Source organism: Nerophis ophidion, linkage group LG14 (genome assembly GCF_033978795.1).
Source record: "Nerophis ophidion isolate RoL-2023_Sa linkage group LG14, RoL_Noph_v1.0, whole genome shotgun sequence".
Classification (NCBI taxonomy): Eukaryota; Metazoa; Chordata; class Actinopteri; order Syngnathiformes; family Syngnathidae; genus Nerophis; species Nerophis ophidion.
The window spans coordinates 2,165,527-2,190,793 of record NC_084624.1 but is presented as its reverse complement, the minus strand read 5'-3'; the positions used below and the strand labels follow the sequence as shown (position 1 = coordinate 2,190,793).

General features: G+C 43.6%; 1 protein-coding gene across 9 annotated transcripts in view; it reads right to left on the bottom strand.

The window, feature by feature from the left end:
* The window catches only part of LOC133567945 (supervillin-like), a 120,087-nt gene that overhangs the window by 67,678 nt on the left and 27,142 nt on the right, over positions 1–25,267 (bottom strand). For 6 of the 9 annotated variants that reach the window (XM_061919578.1, XM_061919577.1, XM_061919574.1 and 3 more), the window contains exons 2-14: positions 17,002–17,065; positions 16,417–16,508; positions 16,271–16,328; positions 16,052–16,200; positions 15,209–15,980; positions 7,274–8,653; positions 6,557–6,730; positions 6,448–6,485; positions 6,312–6,376; positions 6,098–6,234; positions 5,238–5,327; positions 2,080–2,326; positions 522–569 (exon numbers count right to left, since the gene is read on the bottom strand). In XM_061919578.1, the coding sequence (XP_061775562.1) occupies positions 522–569; positions 2,080–2,326; positions 5,238–5,327; positions 6,098–6,234; positions 6,312–6,376; positions 6,448–6,485; positions 6,557–6,730; positions 7,274–8,653; positions 15,209–15,980; positions 16,052–16,200; positions 16,271–16,278 (3,108 nt within the window). In that variant the 5' untranslated portion in view covers positions 16,279–16,328; positions 16,417–16,508; positions 17,002–17,065. Of the gene's footprint in view, positions 1–521; positions 570–2,079; positions 2,327–5,237; positions 5,328–6,097; positions 6,235–6,311; positions 6,377–6,447; positions 6,486–6,556; positions 6,731–7,273; positions 8,654–15,208; positions 15,981–16,051; positions 16,201–16,270; positions 16,329–16,416; positions 16,509–17,001; positions 17,066–22,300; positions 22,376–25,267 lie in introns of all 9 variants that reach the window. The other 3 variants (XM_061919572.1, XM_061919573.1, XM_061919579.1) reach the window with 3 other exon arrangements.

The window sequence follows — 25,267 nt, the reverse complement described above, 5'->3', positions numbered from 1 at the left end:
GGTCAGCCCCCTTTCTGATCATGCCCCCCTGCCCTAGACAGCAATATAGAGTATTTATGCCAGGACAAGGACAAAAAGCCAGGCAATGTTCATCCAACCTCTAAGAAGCAGTTAACATGCACCATTTTCGGGCTGGGATGCACTAAAACAAGCATTTCAAGTTTAGCTTTAAAGAGAGCGTCACATGACCACACACCTGTGATGTAACGTAGCAACACACCTGTGATGTAACGTAGCAACACACCTGTGATGTAACGTAGCAACACACCTGTGATGTAACGTAGCAACACACCTGTGATGCAACGTAGCAACACACCTGTGATGTAACGTAGCAACACACCTGTGATGTAACGTAGCAACACACCTGCGATGTAACGTAGCAACACACCTGTGATGTAACGTAGCAACACACCACAGAAAACTCAGCAGCCCATAAATAAATGAAAAATGGAAAGCTAAACATAAAATGCATTCAATTTGAAAAGAAAAAAAAATAAACAAGCTTTTTTTTAGGACCTTACATGTTCTTCGGGTTTGGACTCAGACTGGCTGACTGGAGGCTCGGTCACCTGGGAGGACACCAGCCAGAGTTTCATCGGTGTGCTCTTTACTTACATATCTCATGGAACATGTTGGAATATTTAGTTTAATCATGCAAAGTGGTTGTTGACTGCTAATGGAAATATTATGTAATATCTCTAAAAGGTGCAATCGTCTTCTCAAATTGTGTGCCCAACACGTTCTATACCAGGGGTCCCCAAACCTTTTGACTCGGGGTGCCGCATATATATACATATATACATAAATATATATATATATATATATATATATACACATATATTTATATGTATAAATATACATATATATATATATATATATATATATATATATATATAATTTACACACACTAGGTGTGGCGAAATTATTCCCTGCATTTGACCCATCACCCTTGATCACCCCCTGGGAGGTGAGGGGAGCAGTGAGCAGCAGCAGTGGCCGCGCCAGTAATCATTTTTTGAGTGATTTAACGGCAAATTCCAAGCCTTGATGCTGAGTGCCAAGCAGGGAGGTAATGGCTCCCATTTTTATAGACTTTGGTATGACTTGGCCGGGGTTTGAACTCACACCTACCGATCTCATCAGGGCGGACACTCTAACCACTAGGCAATGTGTGTCTGTCTGTCTGTGTGTGTGTGTGTGTGTGTGCGTGTGTGTGTGTGTGTGTGTGTGTGAGTGTGTATGTATATATATATATATATATATATATATATATATATATATATATATATATTTATTTATTTTTGAGCACGATGATGTCACATTATTGGTGGGAAAATGCATTTTAGACAATATGATCTGCCTTTGTGGCTAGGAGACACCGACAGTAACAAGCGGTAGAAAATGGATTAGAAAAACAGATTTGATAATAATAATAATAATAAAAAGATATAATTTTGGGGGCATCCCGCGGGCTGGATTTTGGACGCTGGCGGGCCGGATCCAACGTTTGGGGACCCCTGTTCTAGACAATTATGGAACTTCTGCTTTTTTGTAGCGAAAAAAAAAACTTAATGGTTGGAGTTGAATCAACAAAATGATTCCCGAGCGCGGCCACCGCTGCTGCTCACTGCTCCCCTAAACCTCCCAGGGGGTGCAACAAGGGGGTGGGTCAAACGTAGAGGATAATTTTACCAGAGCTACAGGTACATTAACTTTTATAGTTTGACCTGATAAACCACAGATTTAAACATCTGAACATCATGCAATAGCTATCAAGTGAAGTGAAGTGAATTATGTTTATATAGCGCTTTTCTCTAGTGACTCAAAGCGCTTTTACATAGTGAAATGCAATATCTAAGTTACATTTAAACCAGTGTGGGTGGCAGGTGGGTAAGGTATCTTGCTTAAAGACACAACGGCAGTGACTAGGATGGCGGGAACGGGGACCGAACCTGGAACCCTCAAGTTGCTGGCACCAACCGAGCTATACCGCTCCAAATCCAAATCCAGCATCATGTAGCAAAGTGTGTGTACAGTACAGCAAGAATTGTTAAAGATGGTATGTTTCTGCACAGTTACCTGCTCCACCTCCCCCTGAGTGATGGGCTGCGTCTGAAAGCGGGCGCGAGCACGCCGCTGCCGGGAGTCCCCTCCTCGGGTCACCTGGGCCGCTTTGTCCTTGGGGTGGGCGAGCCTGTCGAAGAGGGCCATCTTCTCTGCCAGGCTGAGGGTGGACAGGTCGTCCTCCTGCAGGTCCTCCCCCATAGTCTCCTCTTTAGGGGTCTCATCCTGGGGCTCCTGGACTGCTTGGCTGGAAGTCTGGATGCTGTAAAGAGAAGAGTTGATGCAAGTGAGTGTGTTGTGGAATATTGACTGCAAGTCTGGATGCTGTAAAGAGAAGAGTTGATGCAAGTGAGTGTGTTGTGGAATATTGACTGCAAGTCTGGATGCTGTAAAGAGAAGAGTTGATGCAAGTGAGTGTGTTGTGGAATATTGCACATGTTTTCTGACTTGCTCCAAGAAGGAATGCTGCAGGAGACGCAGACAGAGAGTGTGTGACTTATTGTGCAAACTGCAGCTTCCTGCCCCTAGAAGGTGCCTGCAGTAGCATGAGTGGGCAGGGAGGGGAGACTAGTCAACTTTAGCAGTGTGACCAGAGGGGGGCGCCAGAGAGTGTGGAATGCCACAGTTGGAAGTTTACAATCTGTTGAATGTCATGACCTCCTCATGTCTTCTCAGTTGTACTTTGTCTCCTTACTTTCACACTGTTGACTCACTTCAAATTATTATTTTGAAACCGAATATTGCTTTCGGCTTTGCATTGACTAATTTTATTTTATTCTCATGCTTTTTGCATGAGCCTTTCTAGTTTGTGACTGAATTCAATAATAATAATAATAATAGTCTAAATTCTGGGTCCCCAAACTACGGCCCGCGGGCTGGATCCGGCTGGCGGGAAGTCCCAAGTAAAAAAAAATATATTTTTAAAAAAATGATTCATTTTATTTTTTTTTAATTATTGTTTTTCTAAATCTGTCCTTTCAAACACAATTTCTTCAGGCATGTCATGTTGTCTAAAAATGCATTTTCCATCAATAGCGTGACATCATCGCGCTCGAAATATATATATATATATATATATATATATATATACACATATATATATATATATATATATATATATATATATATATATATACACACACATACATACATATGCATATATATACATATATATGTGTATATATATATATATATATACAACTGTGTATATATGCATGTGTGTGTATATATACATATATATACATACATATACACACATATATACATATATAGATACATATATATATACACACACATATGTATACATACACACATACATATATATATATACACATATATACATATATATATATACGTACATATATACACATATAGATACATATATATATATACACACATATGTATACATACACACATACATATATATATACACATATATGTACACATATGTACACACATATATATATACCCATATACATACATACATATATATATATATATATATATATATATATATATACATATATATATATATATATATATATATATATATATATATATATATATATATATATATATATATATATATATACACATACATATATACATACATATATACACACACACACAGCCTGGCCCCGGCCAAATTTTTTTAAGCCCATGCGGCCCCCAAGTCAAAAAGTTTGGGGACCCCTGTTCTAAGTGATAATAAAAACTCAAAGATCACGTTTGTTGTCCCTATTTACAATAAACATTTGTTCAGTATTTTAACATTTAAGTGTTTGATTGTGAGGCATTAAAAGACACAAAATGTAACGGGTCCATCAGACCCACAAATGCCAGTTGCACGGAAAATTTCTCTGCCAGTTTCTGCATCCGGCAGGGATTCTTATTTTGTGTTTCTGCACTTGTGGTTCCCACACAAGTTTGCAACGTTGTTTGTCAACACTGTCTGCTCTCATTTTCCCGCACATTTGACTCTCTGATGTTCTGTCTAGGCTTACTGTGTGTGTGTGTGTGTGTGTGTGTGTTACACAGAACATCAGTTTACACACTTGTATTAGCCCCGGGTCACATCTTATATGTAATATAAATGTGTAGGGGGGTGTATGGTGTGTGTTCATTAAATATGTGCTCTGATATGTGTTTGTGGAGGGGGGCGTGGCCTGCAGCAAAACGGGGTGTGGCAGGACCAGCGTCGAAGTCAGCAACAGATGCGTGGATGGCCCAGGTGGGCATTATTATCTAATCACCTGTTGCTCTGTTTAAGCAGCAGCTGGGAAAGAGAGGTTGTTGCTGGAATGAGAGCGAGAGAGAGGCAGACACAAAAAGACAGTTGCTGGAAAGTATTCCGCTGAACTATTTTGGAAAAAATAAACCAGTGTTGTTACCCTGATCCGGCTCTCCTGATGATGATTAGTGGTCTGAAGTGCAAGTCCCACAAAGTTCTTCACAGAAAATGAGCCAAAGTTAGTGAGTGTCAGTTTGAAAAATTAATTAATCGTATCATTTTTCTTTTAATAAAAAAATGAAAACGGGTCCCACAGACCCGAACATCGCACAAAGTTTTGAACTTTGACATTCCACACGCTACCAGCTAAATATCTGGAGCGACTGAATCAGTGGCAATTACATCGCCCGGAAGACGTTGCAAGATGATTATTTCCTCCCATCATTTTTTATCTTGAAATTGAGCACTTTGCTGAATTTACCAAATAAACCAGGAGCACAAGTCTTGTGCCGAAAGATAAAACTATACCATCAGTCAGCATCCTAGAGAGAGTGAACATTGTAAGTCACTGTTTTGTTATATTCCTATTTTGTTGATGAAACGCTAAGCAGCTAGCACTTAGCACTGCATGATGCTTAGTGTTTCACGAAAATTTGTAGCTCATCCTCAAAAAGATCCAGTTGTAAAACATAATTTGTCCCAAAGTAGTCATTGATGGCTTTCACAGTCTGCTATGATTAGGGCTAGCAAACATAGAAAGTGCTCTCTACGCTGTTGTTGTTGTTGTTGACAAACATGGTGCTTGTGTCCCTGCGCTCTGTGAAATAAATGCCCCCAGAAAACTCCAAAAAGATACATGAAAAATATGAGTCATTCACAGTTCCTGCAAGGCCACAAACATGTCTTTTGTTGCATTAAAGCCAATTGACTGGTATCGGTGTACCTGATAGTGGTCACTGTGGTGCTGACAAGACTTGAACTGCTGGCGGCGGCGGTGTGTTCTTCCACAACATGTGATGGTGTAGTTGGAGCACTTCATTCAAATATACAGTAAAAAAGTTAGAGTGCATACCAACAGCATACTTGCCAACCATGAGACATCCCATTTCGGGAGGTGGGGGTTGGGTCGGGGGGCGTGGTTAAGAGGGGAGGAGTATATTTACAGCTAGATTCACCAAGTCAAGTATTTCATATATATATATATATTTTTTTTTTATTATTTAATATATATATGTATAAATAAAAGAAATACTTGAATTTCAGTGTTCATTTATTTACACATTTACACACACAACACTCATCTACTAATTTTTGAGTTAAGGGTTGAATTGTCCATCCTTGTTTTCTAACCATATGCATGTCCAGTAGATGGCAGTATTGTCCTGTTTAAGATTTTTACTACATTGCTGTTTACGGCAGACAAACTGCTTTACGGTGGACGAAAACGGACTGCTTTTGTTGTGTGTTGTTACCGCTCTGGGAGGACGTCAATGAAACTGCCTAACAATAAACCCACATAAGAAACCAAGAACTCGCCCTCGATCATTCTACAGTTATTACGTCATTGGGCAGACATGCGGTGGGAAAGCGGACGGGAAAACAGGCTGTCGACAGGTCACGCAGGTCCACATGGAGCTGGAGGGGGCGTGGCCTCCTGCGCCGCCTGAATTTCGGGAGAAAATTTGTCCTGGGAGGTTTTTGGGAGAGGCGCTGAATTTCGTGAGTCTCCCGGAAAATGCGGGAGGGTTGGCAAGTATGACCAAGAGACTTTAAAAAGTTTGAACTTTGTATTCTGGCAAGTACCTGGAAGCACTGACCACCTCATTGCAGGTGACAGGCTGAGTGTGTGAGCGGTCCTGAATGCGCCTCAGACGGCGTTCCACGGCGGCGTTACGGGAGCGTGGCTTCGGAACGCCTCCATCCGACGTCTTCTCCAACTCCTGCAACAGAAATGGACATTTTGTTTCAAAACGTGGCAAATATGTCTCGGAAGGTGGTACAACAAAGAGTTGTTTACCCTAAAAAGGGACCTCTTGGCGGCCACGCTCATCTTGGCTCTCTCATCCAGTTTTTCTTCATCCACTGAGAAAAAAAAACCTGTCAAGGCTATTGAATTGAGCTTCAGGCCTTCTAAGGACATTTATTGAACTCACCTTCAGCATCGTGTAGCAATGCTGGACTGAGATGAGATCTGAAAGGAGACCCGCCAAAATATGTCATGATCCAAGATCCAAAATCCCCCTGGGAGGGCTTTTGCTGTACCTGTCAGTCTCCAGACGTTCCGCAGAGGTGATGGGTTGAGTCCGACACCTCTCCGACATACGTCCGTCACCCGGGGTGATGTAACGTCGGGGCCTCCGAACCCCCCGCTCCCGGTCTTGGTCCCCGTCGGTGTTGATGGTAGCATCCACCTCCATTGCTGACTGGCTGCTCTCACTTTTATTGACAATCACAAAGAATTAGGCAGAATAGTTGTAGACATTTCTTTAGTTCTCAGCGGGAATAGCAGTTAGCACACATAGCATGCAGAAACAGACAATAAAAATTCATTACTGGTGGGACATTACAACACCGTTTATCACACTTTGTTACCTTTGCCAAGGAGATTGACATTAGGTGTGTCCATTTAAAGTGCGCCAACTTTTGCCTACAGTTTTGGATTTGCAACAAAGACTTTTGGTAATATGGGTCAGTATGTTCCTGACCCATATCATGTTCCTGACCCATATCATGGAGGATCTAAAATCCAATTGTTGTCAGATTATCATTTGGCGTGTTTGTATAGAATTGTGTTTAATTTTGGTGACGAAAAACCTTAAGAACTTCTAGATCTGGATCTAAGCTCCTTTTAGTTATTAAGATACTTGATAGGTAGCCTTGGCAGAGGTCTTACCCCCGTGGGACTTTCTAATGTTTGGATTTTAGTAGCATCCAAAAGCAGAGTTAGCGGTGAGTGAGCGTCCATGCCGGTGGACCTACAGCTCAGGCTTTCTGTTGGCATTTTCAAGGTATGAGTGTCTCAGCTGGGCCACCGACACCCGGGTGTCCAGGGTGCCCATCTCGCCATTTGCTGCCCCTGACTCTAGGACGGCCCTGGAAGTCTCTCGGGTGGCGGCAGCCCTCTCCATGTGGAACATGACGGAATGCTGACTTATGCCGATGTCTGACATGGAGCGTGTTCTGGTCTTAGGTTTGGGTCCTCCGCTCGCCTCAGAAATTTTGTGTTTAGCCTGAGGTAGAGATGAACCCTTCTGGAGGTAAACAGCAGAGTCGCTTTTTGACCGGCCTGACTGATCCTGTTGCGCAGAGTCGCTTTTTGACCGGCCTGACTGATCCTGTTGCGCAGAGTCACTTTTTGACCGGCCTGACTGATCCTGTTGCGCAGAGTCACTTCTTGACCGGCCTGACTGATCCTGTTGCGCAGAGTCACTTCTTGACCGGCCTGACTGATCCTGTTGCGCAGAGTCGCTTCTTGACCAGCCTGACTGATCCTGTTGCGCAGAGTCACTTCTTGACCGGCCTGACTGATCCTGATGCCTTTGAATCTTCTCTCTCAAAACATGTTTTTGTCTTTCGATCTCATCCTGTTCCTGTTTTGGCTCCTGAGACAGCCTTAAAGGATCAGGCTGGTGCTGTCTCTGAAAATCTTGTTGTATAATTTGAGGATCTCGCTGTCTAGTTCTGGTGTCCACCTGAAGATGCTGTACTGGTGACTCTGGATGGCTAGCAGCTTCTGAACATCTCAACACACTGTCCTCATGAGTCTCGTGGCCTGAATGACGATGCCTCCCTCTCTCTCTGATTTTCTCAATACTCCGCTCGCAACCTGACTCTCGTAGCACGTCCCAGTTTTCCTCACTGCGACTCGCTCCTCTCTGTTCTGGGCTGTAGTTTTGCCATTCAATATGTTCATTTTGAACCCTGTGAGGTTCGTCAATAGTCTTCTCCCTGCGACGGATTTCTGAGGGTAACACGGCTTTCCTGCTTTTCAGTAGACCTTCTGTTTGGACTTCTTCTTTCAAGGCTTTGCGAGCCTCCAACCTGGCCTCCCTGTGGGCGGCATAGATCTGGTCGGCGGTTACTCTCCTTCGATGTTGTAACTCTGGGGGACCAGGCATGACCAGCTGGTTCTGGTGTTCAGAGGCAGGGTGAGGGTGCTGATACTCTTGGGCAGGATGAGGGTGTTGGTACTCTCTATTAGATCTGTACAGAGGCTGAGAAATAGTCCTTTGTTGGTCGGGTTCTGGGCAGTGCGGAAGCAGGATCTCTTGAGTACGATGTCTGTGAGGTCTGTCTGCGCTCCACTCAGGAGGCCTCTGCATCCTTTCATCGCTGGATAAATGATCTCTTACTCGGATTCTTGGAGGAAAGAATGGACAAAGACACTTAGATTCTACAGCAAGTAAGACGCTGACTTTCTCGGTTCGGGGTTAGACTCAATTGGCCGTTGTTATTAAGATATAAAGACTCTCCAAGGTTACTTTTAAGTGTGTATGCTTGCCTGGTTTAGGACAGACTATAGAGATGTGTTGAGATTCAGACCCACGAGTATTAGTAAAGATGATGGTATCAGGTTTCTACAGTACATATTGTTACCTTGTTTTTTTGGAGTTTGAGTCAGTTGGACATTATTGTCAACAATCTGAATGCAAAAATGTTCCTTATCTTGAGAATGTTTTTTTTTCTTCCAAATGAACAGTAACAATAACCAAGCGTTAGTCAGTGCAACTTGAAGACTGAGTTAGTGCATCTCTGAGTCTACTGTATGTTGACACACCAGTTGACCAGGCACAAAGGCCATGGATAACATCATACTTCTAATCATTATTGGTAACTGTTTTGTTAAGCTGGACCTTAAATTATGAATTAGACATTAGTGAAAATGAATTATCAATCAATCAATCAATGTTTACTTATATAGCCCTAAATCACTAGTGTCTCAAAGGGCTGCACAAACCACCACGACATCCTCGGTAGGCCCACATAAGGGCAAGGAAAACTCACACCCAGTGGGACATCGGTTTCAATAATGACCCAGTGGGACGTCGGTGACAATAATGACTATGAGAACCTTAGAGAGGAGGAAAGCAATGGATGTCGAGCGGGTCTAACATGATACTGTGAAAGTTCAATCCACAATGGATCCAACACAGTCGCGAGAGTCCAGTCCAAAGCGGATCCAACACAGCAGCGAGAGTCCCGTTTACAGCGGAGCCAGCAGGAAACCATCCCAAGCGGAGGCGGATCAGCAGCGCAGAGATGTCCCCAGCCGATACACAGGCAAGCAGTACATGGCCACCGGATCGGACCGGACCCCCTCCACAGGGGAGAGTGGGACATAGAAGAAAAAGAAAAGAAACAGCAGATCAACTGGTCTAAAAAGGGAGTCTATTTAAAGGCTAGAGTATACAAATGAGTTTTAAGGTGAGACTTAAATGCTTCTACTGAGGTGGCATCTCGAACTGTTACCGGGAGGGCATTCCAGAGTACTGGAGCCCGAACGGAAAACGCTCTATAGCCCGCAGACTTTTTTTGGGCTTTGGGAATCACTAACAAGCCGGAGTCCTTTGAACGCAGATTTCTTGCCGGGACATATGGTACAATACAATCGGCAAGATAGGATGGAGCTAGACCGTGTAGTATTTTATACGTAAGTAGTAAAACCTTAAAGTCACATCTTAAGTGCACAGGAAGCCAGTGCAGGTGAGCCAGTACAGGCGTAATGTGATCAAACTTTCTTGTTCTTGTCAAAAGTCTAGCAGCCGCATTTTGTACCAACTGTAATCTTTTAATGCTAGACATGGGGAGACCCGAAAATAATACGTTACAGTAGTCGAGGCGAGACGACAGATCACTTGTTCCCTTGCAGTCACCTGTTTGCCAGCGAGTTAGCGTGTAGCAGCATTTCCCTCTCTGAGCAACGAGAGAAATTAATACCCTTCAAGTTTCTGTCTTGGACTGTGACCTTTAGCAGTTCTAGAAATATCCACACACTGCCATCACAGTTCAGTCAGACAATTGAGCTACCCGGTAACCCAAAGATTTAGAACACTGAGGGCCTGATTTACTAAGATCGATTAAAAATACCTGCCATGTGAAATATGTAAAATAAGGTGTACCAGTGGGCGTGTTGTGTATGATCTACAATGGATGTCTGCGCCATTGCAAATTTTTGCAGACCGCTTTATTCAAGTAGGGATTTTTGCGTGTACCATGCGGTGCATCACACAATTATTTGCTGCACATTCATGTAATCATGCTCTTACCTGTGGCATTTTTCTGTTTTCAAACAGGCAGGAGACATCTACCAGTTTTTATGGGCATTTTAGAAGCAGTCGTGCAGTGTATCTACATTGACACAACTTTTACTTTTTTTACCACTGAAGATGCTCTACTGTGCTAAAGACGCAAAAAATGCATTATTCAAGAACTTTTTATCATATAGGACAGAGGTTCTCAAATGGAGGTATGTGTACCCCTGGGGATACTTGACGGTATGCCAAAAGGTACGTTAGATTTTTTTTTTAACTATTCTAAAAATAGCAACAATTCAAAAATCCTTTATAAATATATTTATTGAATAATACCGGTTGGATGTGCCCTAAACACCTCCCCAGGGAGGCGTTCGGGTGGCATCCTGACCAGATGCCCGAACCACCTCATCTGGCTCCTCTCCATGTGGAGGAACAGCGGCTTTACTTTGAGTTCCTCCCGGATGGCAGAGCTTCTCACCCTATCTCTAAGGGAGAGACCCAAACTCATTTGGGCCGCTTGTACCCGTGATCTTGTCCTTTCGGTCATAACCCAAGGCTCATGACCATAGGTGAGGATGGGAACGTAGATTGACCGGTAAATTGAGAGCTTTGCCCTCCGGCTCAGCTCCTTCTTCACCACAACAGATCGATACAGCGTCCGCATTACTGAAGACGCCGCACCGATCCACCTGTCCATCTCACCATCCACTCTTGCCCCACTCGTGAACAAGACTCCTTCCACAAGACGTTATTTTCAAACATGCTAAATGAAACGCAAAATAGTGCACCCAAAACGGTGTGCATGCGGTTTAATATATTTGCATTTTCCACCCACAGTATTGTGGGGATTCTGATGATCACTGTATATTTGTACTGCTCGCCTGTGTATCGGCTGGGGACATCTCTGCGCTGCTGATCAGCCTCCGCTTGGGATGGTTTCCTGCTGGCTCCGCTGTGAACGGGACTCTCGCTGCTGTGTTGGATCCACTTTGGACTGGACTCTCGCGACTGTGTTGGATCCATTATGGATTGATCTTTCACAGTATCATGTTAGACCCGCTCGACATCCTTGCTTTCGTCCTCTCCAAGGTTCTCATAGTCATCATTGTCACCGACGTCCCACTGGGTCATTATTGTCACCGATGTCCCACTGGGTGTGAGTTTTCCTTGCCCTTATGTGGGCCTACCGAGGATGTCGTAGTGGTTTGTGCAGCCCTTTGAGACACTAGTGATTTAGGGCTATATAAGTAAACATTGATTGATTGATTGATTGATATTTTGCATATGAATGAAGACACGCTCACCTAACCGACACAATCCATTTTGCACGTCTTTAGCAGATCAGCTGTGTGTGTTATCAAGTTGGCATGTGTTTTAGTACACGCAAACCTTTAGTCAATCAGGCCCTCAATCCTAATTCAGGCCAAGGTCACAATTCATGAAGTATACAGTCATGTGAAAAACAAGGAAAGACACATGGTCAATGACTTTTGGAAAATGAGTCCTGCCCCTGCTCCTGAAAGTACAATTTGATTGATAGCGGCCATGTTTCTCACATGTTCCACACATGTGAGAAACAGTCTACCAAAGGTGTGTACTTCATTTGGAAGTGAATCGGTGAAAGCCCCTCAAGATACAGTGAATTACTTGTACTCGGACACGTGACTTCTTCCCGAGAGTGAAAACCAGTAGTGGTCGACTAAGATAAGATGGCTGTTGTACAGCAAGCAGCGTGGAAAAACTATCTGAGTGCAAAAGAGACTTAAATCTTCCTGCAAAAAGTAGATTTGAGCTAAAAAATTAAGATATGCAATGGAATCCAGTCCCTATACCTTATCAAAAATATATTTTCTGAGTGATATCAAGGTTTATACGTCGAACGAATGTGCTCCAGACATCATTCTACACGACAAAACAGATGGAAACTTGGAAAAGCATGGAGGTCTACAAGGTCTTTGTGTGGAGCTGAGTCACGGTAATTGGTATCAAGACTCTCCCGGATCAATATGCATCCTTTTTGCTCAGGTAAAGTTGCATTTCACGATTTAACTTCACGTCTGCAGCCGTGTTTATTGCTGTTGCAAGCGTCGTTCAAGAGTAGACTGTTTTTCCCCGTCTTTATCAAAATACAAACCCCGTTTCCATATGAGTTGGGAAATTGTGTTAAATGTAAATATAAACAGAATACAATGATTTGCAAATCCTTTTCAAGCCATATTCAGTTGAATATGCTACAAAGACAACATATTTCATGTTCAAACTCATAAACTTTTTTTTTTTTTTTGCAAATAATCATTAACTTTAGAATTTGATGCCAGCAACACGTGACAAAGAAGTTGGGAAAGGTGGCAATAACTACTGATAAAGTTGAGGAATGCTCATCAAACACTTATTTGGAACATCCCACAGGTGTGCAGGCTAATTGGGAACAGGTGGGTGCCATGATTGGCTATAAAAACAGCTTCCCAAAAAATGCTCAGTCTTTCACAAACAAGGATGTGGCAACGGTCACCAATTTGTAAGCAAATTGTCAAACAGTTTTAGAACAACATTTCTCAACGAGCTATTCAATCAATCAACGTTTATTTATATAGCCCTAAATCACAAATGTCTCAAAGGACTGCACAAACCACTACGACATCCTCGGAAGAACCCACATAAGGGCAAGGAAAACTCACACCCAGTGGGACGCCGGTGACAATGATGACTATGAGAAACCTTGGAGAGGACCTCAGAAGTGGGCAACCCCATTCCCCCCCCCCCTCTCTAGGGGACCGAAAGCAATGGATGTCGAGCGGGTCTAACATGATACTGTGAAAGTTCAATCCATAGTGGATCCAACACAGCCGCGAGAGTTCAGTTCAAAGCGGATCCAAGACAGCAGCGAGAGTCCCGTCCACAAGAAACCATCCAAGCGGAGTCGGATCAGCAGCGTAGAGATGTCCCCAACCGATACACAGGCGAGCGGTCCATCCTGGGTCCCGACGAGCGGTCCATCCTGGGTCCCGACTCTGGACAGCCAGTACTTCATCCATGGTCATGCAAGGAATTTAGGGATTTTACAATCTACGGTCCGTAAAATCATCAAAAGGTTCAGAGAATCTGGAGAAATGACTACACGTAAGCGAGTCTACATTACAAATTATATTTGGAAACTGTGGTCGTGGTGTCCTCCGTAACAAAGAGGAAAAAAACCATCCGGATTGTTATAGGCGCAAAGTGTAAAAGCCAGCATGTGTGATGGTATGGGGGTGCATTAGTGCCCAAGGCATGGGTAACTTACACATCTGTGAAGGCACCATTAATGCTGAAAGGTACATACAGGTTTTGGAGCAACATATGTTGTCCTCCAAGCAACGTTATCATGGACGCCCCTGCTTATTTCAGCAAAGCAATGCCAAGCCACGTGTTACAACAGCGTTGCTTTGTAGTAAAAGAGTGCGGGTACTTTCCTGGCCCGCCTGCAGTCCAGACATGTCTCCCATGGAAAATGTGTGGCGCATTATGAAGCGTAAAATACCACAATGGAGACACCGGACTGTTGAACAACTTAAGCTGTACATAAAACCTGAAAAGCTTCAAAAATGTCTCTCCTCAGTTCCCAAATGTTTATTGAGTGTTGTTAAAAGAAAAGGTGATGTAACACAGTGGTGAACATGCCCTTTCCCAACTACTTTGGCACGTGTTGCAGCCATGAAATTCAAAGTTAATTATTATTTGCAAAAAAAATAATTAAGTTTATGAGTTTGAACATCAAATATGTTGTCTTTGTAGCATATTCAACTGAATATGGGTTGAAAAGGATTTGCAAATCATTGTATTCTGTTTATATTTACATTTAAGACACTTTCCCAGCTCATATGGAAACGGGGTTTGTAGTTGTTGCTCTTCGAAACACTCGGAGCAAACATGTGTTTAAGGAATACAAATATTATCAAGATACTACGTCAATAGGAAATTCTGAACGTAAAAGTCGAGCGAACCAACTTTTACCGTATTGATCACTGCAAACGCATGCATTCTTCGACTCTGCTCCCTTGGACTGGAGTGTGAGCTGCATGCTTTCTTTGTCGGGACATCATATTTTGCACTCTTCTTCCCCATTTTAATTACTTCTCGAGGAACTCTGAAGAAACGTTTATCCTTTTCGCGATTTAAACGATTCCTACAGCCATAAAACAACACAAGCAGAAGGAATTGTTTTTTTCGGGGAAGGCTAAATGAAACCCAGTACCCATTGAGAACAGAGCTACCTTGACCACCACACGTAGTCATTGGGCGGGACGTGAGCCGGATAGGATGTCATTAACATCCCAGCAATTGTTTTGTGTGAGAAATTTCAAGATCCATAGAAGACATGTGGGTTTCCAACATTGTGTGTAATAAGAGTGCAACCATGCAGATTATTTTGTTAAGAAAGATAATGGCACAGAAGGCCAGGGGTGCATGTTTTGTCCATGTTTCATCCTTTTTTTGTGCTGGTCAAGAGTATTTTCTGACTGTTTAGGTTGGGCTGTTGTCTGAGTAAAAGCAGAAGGTTCCCCCCACTAAGCAAGGAACTATTATGGAAAATGAGTGTAAATGCTTGTGTTCCACTTGAGATATTTCATTGGGATCCAAAGCCCTGCTTCACAAGCTGAATCCCAAGCAGTAGACTCACCCCTGCCTGTTGAGGATGCTCTGCGCCTGCTGCTCGATGAACAAATCCCCAGGTGAGATGCCGTGGCGGGCAGGCGGCAGTGAGGCCCGGCGGGCAGTGCGAGGTGAGCCGGGCACCGCTGCCACGCTGTAGTTCCCGTTGGGGGCGGGGCTTGGCTCACTGTGGGTTGCATCTGCGTGGTGCTGGTAGTGGTGAGGTGGAAATTGCTGCTGTTGAGGACGAGGCACATGATGCTGATCCTCGGCCCTCGTTCGAGAAGGTTGATCCTGAGCGCCGCCTCTCCGGTAGTTCTCCATGTTCATCACTTGTTCCCGCTCTGAGATTCTGCCCCCTTGGGAAGCAGCTTTGCTGGTTGGGATGAGTGTGTCGTCGGGTACAGCATTCGGGTGAGTCCTCATGTAAACTGTGCCCACACCAGAGCGGTACGGCACCCGGGTTTCACCCTGTTCTGTCACCTCCACTTCTGGTCCGTCCCGCCTCCCGGACATTTGTCTGTCAGAGGCATCAAGTCTGGAGCGGTAGTGTGGCACGTAATCAATGTCTACCTCCTGGTCCAGCAGGATGCCGTATCGCTCCGATAGCTGCCGGCGGCGCTCTGCTTTGTAGCGAGCGATGCGCTCTGCCTTGGAGCTCAGGCTGTTTGGGTCAGAGGGGGATGATGGGGGTGTAGACGATTGGGACAGCGTAACCGGGCGGCCCCCTTTGGTCTGCCTCTGTGGTGATATCACCTGCTTTTGGGGAGCATCAAGCTCCTCTTGACTGAAGCGCCTCACTGTGATAACAAGCCAAGACGCCGTCAAATTTCCGCTCGTAACAACATTTCCGACAAAATCATCGTCTTACCCGTCACACATGGCTCACAAGGGTCCGAAGCCCTGGTGTACCTTGGGGGGTCGTCCTCCAGCATCCTGTTGGCAACCAAGCCTCCAGGCGCCAGAGCCAGTGGAGGGTCCCCTTTGATGCCCTCTAGGCGCCGTGCGATCCTCTCCTTCCTGTTTTACAGATGAAGTCTGTCAGTGTTGCAAGCACACTTGCAAAGTAAGAAGTTGAGGAGTAGTATACCTGTTCATTTCTAAATCTTCTGGGGAATCTCCCTCAAAGTACTTCTTCAGCTCTGAAACTGTGAATATTTAAACAATCCTATCAATCAAACACACATTGCCGCAAAAAAGAGGTTGCACGGTTGATTCAAAGAAACTACTGCGCACCCTTGGGGAGAACGACCAGAAGTTTGGCATCTGTGTCCGAAACACTCTTGACCAAAGCGGTCTTGGAAGTCAAGGAGAAATCACTCTGAAAACTAAACAAGACACCAGAAGACAACGTCAAACTGCAGACTTGGCTGCTCAGAGGACATCACAACAAACAACTCTTGACTAGCGAGCTAAAAAGGACTAGGTGAAAGGGCGACGGCAGGTTAAGATGTCTCCTCAATCATAATCCAGGTCAAGAACTAGGTCAACTTGTCCTGATATGTGCTATCCAATACAAGTTACTTGATTCATGGCAGCCTTTCCTTGATCCCAAGCCCCACATTACATTGTGTCCTGTGCATACATGTTATGAAACTACAGAAATGCACGTGGTGATGTTTGCTTGTTATGAACAGCAGGAATCAACAAAAACAGCATGCAGAAGAGGCTTTGTGTCTTGGGATTAGCATTTTAACGCTGACTGGGTGTGATGGCTTAAAGCTTTCTGTGCTGACACAGAGTAATTTTGATGATCCAGCAAAACCACAAGAATGTATAAAACCTAAGACAAGCTCTTTCTCTCTGGAAGTGAGTTGTTACCTCAGTGCTTCGGTTGGCAATGAAGTCGAGCTGCAAAGTTTGCTCGGAGCCTCTGATCCAAGTCCTGCAGACACACAATTATATTATAGCTATCATACACACATTTCTTGCTGGGGTTTGAAATGTTACTGGAAGAAGTTAAAATGTATGAGGTATCTTGCAAAATCATGTTGTTCCTCAAGAAGTGACACTGAGCTAAATGACATCCATAGCGTTGTAAGTAGTCAGAATGCGTAGCCAACAATAATGGACTTTTCATCACTTACTATTAGGTAAAAGTTCACGATTTAGCAAAAACTTAGTTGTCAGAAGAATTTTTTCCTTCTTCAAATAAGTTATCAGTAATGTTAAGACTTGGCAGTCGAAATGACTTTCCTCCGTCAGGTGGCGAGGCTCCCTTAGAGAAAGGGTCTGTCATTCCAGTTGAAAGTAAAGCCACGCTCCTCAACATCGAGAGGAGCCAAATGAGATGGAACCAAATGCCCCCCCGGACGCTTCTCTGTGGAGGCGTTATTGATTGATTGATTGAAACTTTTATTCGTAGATTGCACAGTACAGAACGTATTTTGTACAACTGACCACTGAATGGTAACACACCAATAACTTTTTCAACTTGCTTAAGTCGGGGTCCACGTTAATCAATTCATGGTTAAGGCCACGTCCGACCGGTAGGAGGCCACGAGGAAGACCCATGACACATTGTGGGGAGTCTGACTCCCTAACGTGCCCTGGGTCTTCCTTGCGGTACAATAACTTATTTGAAGGCAAAAATACTTCTGACAACTTAAGTCCTGCAAAAACATGAACTTTCAATTACAACTCGTGATAGAAATTCCATTGTCCATGGTGTCAATGCCAACACCAGTGCGAGTGGCTGCAGGGCGCCAACTAGTGGAGAATATAAGGAAAAAAAAATGTTCTTTCCTTATACTCAACCTGTCAGACTTGCTCAGTGCCCTTGTGGTTAGAGGGTCCGCCCTGAGATACCAAAGACTATAAAAATGGGACTCCCTGTTTGGCACTCAGTACCAAGGGTTGGAATTGGGGGTTAAAACACCAAAACGATCCCTGAGCGCGGCCACGGATGCTGCTCACTGCTCCCCTCACCTCCCAGGGGGTGATCAAGGGTCATGGGTCAAATGCAGAGGGTAAATTTCACCACACCTGGTGTGTGTGTGTGACTATCAGCGGTACTTTAACTTTAACTGCAGACAAATCTTTTTTTACATGTTCGTATCGTTGCACGCACAAATACGTCGGGGAGAGAAGCAGAGAGACAATGACAGAACGAGACGAAGCGCATGCAACCCGGAAGAGAGTGAAAGCGAGAGGCAGACGACGCGGGCGACTGAAAAGCAACCCGAAAAACACTTTTCTTATTGGAAAATAAAGAAAGTCAAAACTGCTCAAAGCCATGTCCTTCCTTGTTGGCCCCGGGAACCCGCACCACAGCGAAAGTTGTTCACATGATGGTATCAGGTTTCTACAGTACATATTGTTACCTTGTTTTTTTGGAGTTTGAGTCAGTTGGACATTATTATCAACAATCTGAATGCAAAAATGTTCCTCATCTTGAGAATGTTTTTTTTTCTCCAAATGATCAGTAACAATAACCAAGCGTAACTAAAGAGACAAGGGAAGTTATAAGATGCTGTTAGAAAGGAAAGTTTGTCAGTGAAACTTGAAGACTGAGTTACTGTATCTCGGAGTCAGTCTGTTATTAAGATTAAAGACTCTCCAAGGTTACTTTTAAGTGTGTTTGCTTGCCTGGTTTAGGACAAACTATAGCAGGGGTCGGCAACCTTTACCACTCAAAGAGCCATTTTGACCCGTTTCACAAAATAAAGAAAACAATGGGAGCCACAAAACTCTTTTGAAACGTAAAATGAAATAACCAACGTACAAAGTTATTTTTTGCTTTGTGCTATGTATAAACCAGGGGTCTCAGACACGCGGCCCGCACCTTAATATGAAAGTTTCATATTAGTGCGGCCCGCAAGTTTTATATAAAAACCTCTTGACAACATCAAATTTGGCAACCATCCCGATTTTCTTGGGAGACTCCCGAAATTCAGGGCGACTATTCTTACGGACCTCTGCTGATTTTCGCCCGAACAACAATGCTAAAGGCGTGCTATGATGGTGATGAGTCTATAGTGCGCCTCTACCACCATAACAGACAGCTTGCCAACCCACGTTTTATGTGGCTTCTGCAGACACACGCAAGTGACTGCAAGGCACACTTGTTCAACAACCATATAGGTCACACTGAAGGTGCCCGTTTAAACGACTTTAACACTCTTACTAATATGCGTCACACTGTGAACCCACACCAAACAAGAATGACAAACATTTCGGGAGAACATCCACATCGTAACACAACATAAACACAACAGAACATATACCCAGAATCCCATGCATCACTAACTCTTCCGGGCTACATTATACACCCCGCTACCACCAAACCCCGTATAATGTATAATGTAGCCCGGAAAAGTTAGGGATGCATATGTTCTGTTGTGTTTATGTTGTGTTACAGTGCGGATGTTTTCCCGAAATGTGTTTGTCATTTTTGTTTGGTGTGGGATTTACAGTGTGGCGCATATTAGTAAGAGTGTTAAAGTTGTTTACATCACAACCCTCAGTATAACCTATATGGCTGTTGAGCAAGTATGCCTTGCAATCACTGGCGCGTGTCGACAGTAGCCGCACACTACATGTGACCGGGCGGCACTTAGATAGCATGCTATGAAAATGGACGCGACGACATTAAAGGCGTAAAGCGTTGCCATCACAGCACGCCCTCAATATTGTTGTCCGGGGGAAAATCTGAAAATGTTATCCTCGGGAGATTTCTGGGAGAGGCAATGAAATCCGGAAACTTCCCGGAAAAATGGGGGGGGGATTAGGGTTAGAATGCAACTGAGCCACATCAGAGAGTTCAAAGAGCCGCATGTGGCTCCGGAGCAGTGGGTTGCCGACCCCTGGACTATAGAGATGTGTTGAGATTCAGACCCACAACGAATATTAGTAAAAATACTAAAAATATAGACTCCACCATGTAGTCCGGAATTGAAGTTAATTGTCTGATCTTCTTTTATTTTGTTAAATGCAGAAGCAAAAGATGTGTAGAATCAAATGTGTGCAATCTGACATTCCTTGCAGGTCACTCTGCAACTTTATACTACGGCCGAGCTGCAACCTGTCAAGATGAAGGATTGAATGAGGGTTGCCATGGTAGCTATTTTCGCCCGTTGTAAAATAACAACTCTTGCACAGACTTTATCTTGAGGGCTGATGAAGAGGTAAAAGAAGCTACAAATGTTGAGTCATAGAGTCAGTGATTGGTTTGTACAAGAGAAGCCAGGTGTTAAGGTCACATGACAAAGTGCATGTCATGTGTACAATGAGCACGGACGCCTGTTCTCAACTTGTTTCCCGTTTTATTGCAGACAGATTGTGTTACCGTCGCAGACGCCAACACAACAAATCTGCTTTTAAATCCCTTGGCCTGCTGTTAAAAGAATCAACACAAGTATAGTCCATCCATCCATTTTCTACCGCTTGTCCTTTTTGGGGTCACGGGGGGTGCTGGAGCCTATCTCAGCTTCATTCTGGCGGAAGGCGTGGGTACACTCTGGACAAGTCGCCACCTCATCACAGGGCCAACACAGATAGACAGACAACATTCACACACTAGGGACCATTTAGTCTTGCCAATCAACCTATCCCCAGGTGCGTGTCTTTGGAGGTGGGAGGGGCCTATCCCCAGGTGCATGTCTTTGGAGGTGGGAGGGGCCTATCCCCAGGTGCGTGTCTTTGGAGGTGGGAGGGGCCTATCCCCAGGTGCATGTCTTTGGAGGTGGGAGGGGCCTATCCCCAGGTGCATGTCTTTGGAGGTGGGAGGGGCCTATCCCCAGGTGCATATCCTTGGAGGTGGGAGGGGCCTATCCCCAGGTGCATGTCTTTGGAGGTGGGAGTGGCCTATCCCCAGGTGCACGTCTTTGGAGGTGGGAGGGGCCTATCCCCAGGTGCATGTCTTTGGAGGTGGGAGGGGCCTATCCCCAGGTGCATGTCCTTGGAGGTGGGAGGAAGCCTGAGGGCTCAAAAAATAAATAAGAGTGTGAAATCCTCTAGTGGGCAGAAGTGATCATGTCGGAGCAATCCTGAGAATGTGCTGGCTGGAAAGCCCCGCACACGTCACCTCAGTTCAGCTTTCCCCGGAAACGTCTGCAGGTTGCCAATGAAAAAAAGACGCTGAAGACTGGCAGCGGCAGGGAGGCAAGCTTAGCCACGACTGGGACTTTTGTCTAAGAATAGAGTTCTCGGGTAAAAAATAGAATCCTGGCGATAGAAACTAGAGTTGGGAAACAGGATGGTCAAAAGAACAAACACCTTCTTCTAGTGGCGGCCCTTAGGGAGATTTGAGGGTGTGTTCCTTCACTTAAGTCTAAAAGCGCCAAATTCGATTTGGCTGGGACGCCCGCGCCGGTGACCTTTGGGGTCGCCACAGCGGCTGATCCAATATGGCCACCACCTGGACACGCTTTTGCTTCTCCATTTCAACCAGATGAGCTACAAATACAAACTTGGTGTCTATTTCATGTTTTTTGACAGTTAAAATATGATGGAAAAATCCTCTTTATGTTTGGGTGTGTCTGGACACCCAATCACCATATTTCCAAGATGGCGGCTATGTAAAAATTACGTGTACCTTAACTTTTGATACTTATTGACAAACTATTTTCGATTTTTTGAGCATCAGAAACATTGTCCCGATCCGCCTCCCGGATCAGACATAGTTGTTGTTCCATCCATCCATCCATCATCTTCCGCTTATCCGAGGTCGGGTCCTTGAGTCCTTTTGTGTGTTTTGATTATTTTTGGAGTCTTCCGATCCCTTAGTTTGAGCACTTCCTGTTTCATCTGGTCTCCATGGTTACTTCATTTGTTCCACCTGCACTGGCTTTTTGACGCACACCTGTTTATGATTATTGTTTGAGTATTTAAACCTGCCTGCTACCTGTGTTCATCCTGGATGGTTGGTTTGCTACACCCAACAGTCACGTTTGTTTCTCAGATTTGTATTTACCTTGCTAAGTCACGTCGTAGCTTCCGTGCGCTCGGCACGCTATTTGTTGTACTGCTTGCTAAGTTCCGCCTTAGCTTCCGTGCATTCGGCACACTACTCTTGTAGCTGCATGCTATAGTTTAGCATTAGCTTCACGTGCGTAGGCACGCCGTTTCTTTTCCTTTTTTTCAGTGTTCTTTTACCTTTTTGTATTAAACAAGCTCCTACCTGCAATCCTGCCTTGTCTTGGTCCTGCAGCATCTCGGGGTGACAACTCGCGCATCCAAATGTGTTCCAAACATTCTAGAATGATCAGATTTATGATCATTTATTTATTAGAGCACTTTCATTGCCATATTAACAACATAGCCATGTTGCACCAGGTTTTACTCATAACAATGCCCAAGTTACGTCCAATGTCTTCAGAATAGCAAATCGCCACTTGGAAATATGCAAATCAGCTGTCAAGACACACTCAAAAATAAAAATGAGCATTTCGACACATTTCAAATTGTGAAAACACATGAAATAGACACCAAGTTTACATTTGTAGCTCATCTGTTTCAAATGTTAGCGACAAAAGCTATTACAAGTGGCGGCCATATTTGATTGGCCGCTGTGGCAATTTCAAAGGTCACCGGCGCGGGCGCCCTAGCCACACTTGCTAACCCTCCCGAATTTTCCGGGAGACTCCCGGAATTCAGCGTCTCTCCTGAAAACCTGCCGGGACAAATTTTCTCCCGAAAATCTCCCGAAATTCAGGTTGGAGGTCACGCCCCCTCCAGCTCCAAAAAAGACCTGACTCAATGTTGTGACCCTCTTAAACAGGACAATACTGCCATTTACTGTAAATAGAACAGCATGTAAATATATTTTACATTTAAGTGCAGTCAAGGAACATGCATTAGGGAGTCTGTTCTGAAGCCCACAGTAAAGAGACGTAACTTCATCACCTCGCCTAGTTATTGGCTCCAACCCAATATAGCACACCGTCGACGAGCAAAATGAAGACATACGCTTGCAAGTTCTAGAACGATTGGAAACAAGAATTTCAGTTTATCCAAGAGAGTTTGAAGGGGAAGAGGTATGTCGCCTGTAAATTTTGTAGAACAGACTTCTCCATTGAACACGGCGGCCCAACGGATATACTCAGCCATGAACGGTCAGTCAGCGAAGCACAAAGCGTCCACAGCGCAGCATCGTTCACAACCCAGTATTATATGGCCCACCTCGCAAAATGGAGACCCGATGGTTGTAACTTATGCTGAAACAAAGATGGCTACACTGATAGCTGGAAGCAACATCCCCTTCTCATTTGCGGATTTCTACAACAAATCCGTGAAGGATGTTCTTGGATTCAGAGATCGCTCGCCAAAACGCAAATGGCAGAACAGAGGTTACTCAAATAGTGAAAGGTAAGTGTTGTTGTTTTTTAGTAACCAGCAAGCACAGTACAGTTAGTAGAACAACTGTGTTTTTATTATTGTGTATTTGATAGGTGCCGTCGGAAATTCAACTATTTCTTTTATTTATATATATATATATTATAAAATAAATATATATAGCTACAATTTACAGAAAGTCAAGTATTTCATACATACATACATATATATATATATATCTACATATATGAAATTCTCGAGTTGGTGAATTATAAGGCACCCCTCTTAATCACGCCACCGCCCCACCCCCCAACTCCCAAAATCCGAATCGGAGGTCTCAAGGTTGGCAAGTATGGCCCTAGCTAAATCATTTAAGTATGCCCTGAGCTACACCTGTGCCAAATTTGGCGCTTTTAGACAAAAGTAAACGAAAATATCCCTAAGGACCTCCACTATTATACAAATAATTGCCATTTATTTTGAAATCAAATTATATTTAAAACAAATGTGTGTGTGAGAGAGAGAGGTAGAGACAGAAAATACACATTTTACACTTACTTAAGACGTTATAACAGAGCTAGTGTTAGCTGAAAACATAGTGATGTGAACGCCAGACTCTGTTCGATTGGTCAAATGGAGTGTATGTATACTTTTGACCGAGCAGATTTGGTCAAATTCTCAGTAGACGCATAAATAAACTCATAAAAGAACCAAAATTCATGAATGTTTTTTGTGACCAACATGTATGAGCTCCAACCACACAAAAAACAACTAAGAGTTGTAGAAATGATTGAGTCAAACATCACGCTGATTTAGCAACGGTCATGTGACCCAGCCCACGTTTTTGCAAGAAGTGACCAAATGATTATATTAAACTAATCAAACTTTATTTGTATATCACTTTTCATACATATAAAATGTAGCACATGGTGGTTTACATTTAAAAACATTAAAAACAAACAAAAAAAATGCCTCCCTCATTACATAATCAAGGTAAACACCCCCTTTCCCCTCGCCCACACACATGCACACATAATAAAAGTCAGGTAGAAACATATGTGGCTGAGCACAGAAGAAGCAGGTGATAAAACACTATCACTATAGGGAGTTGCATGATATCAATGAATGCAGCGATCGGAATTTAACTCAATATTACAAAGTAAAAGCAGTGTTTCTTATTCACACAAAATACAAAGTACGTTGCAATAAAACTACTGTGACAAGTACAATCCGTCCAAAAAGTTACTAAAGTAAACGTATCGCGCTACTACACTGCAAAAAGTCAGTGTTCAAAAACAGGGGAAAAAAACAACTAAAATTAGGGCTATTCTATTGGAACCAAGCAAATGTATCTGCCAATAAAACAAGAAAATGTTGGCTTGTCAAGACTTTTTAAAACAAGTAAAATTAGCTAACCTTCAAAGAAGTATATATAAGTATAATAACAACTGTACTACTATATGAGTACGTCTTTTCTATTGTTTCATTGAAAATAAAACAGCAAAGTCCATTTGGCTCTCATCTGTTTTAATTATGAGACACAATTGTGTCAAAATCATGATTTTTTTTACATGCTTGAAACAAGAAATGATTACTTTAAAAAAGTAGTTTTCTACTTGTGAGTGTTGATGACCCAGCTTTGCAACAGTTGATATTCTACTTTCAAGCATGTTTGACTCAATATAGCTCATCAAATCTCAGCAACAAGCTGTAATATCTTACGGACATCATTTAGGACCAAAACCCTTAAAACAAGTAAAACACTAACATACAATCTGCTTAATGAGAAGAATGATCTTATCAGCCCTTTGAG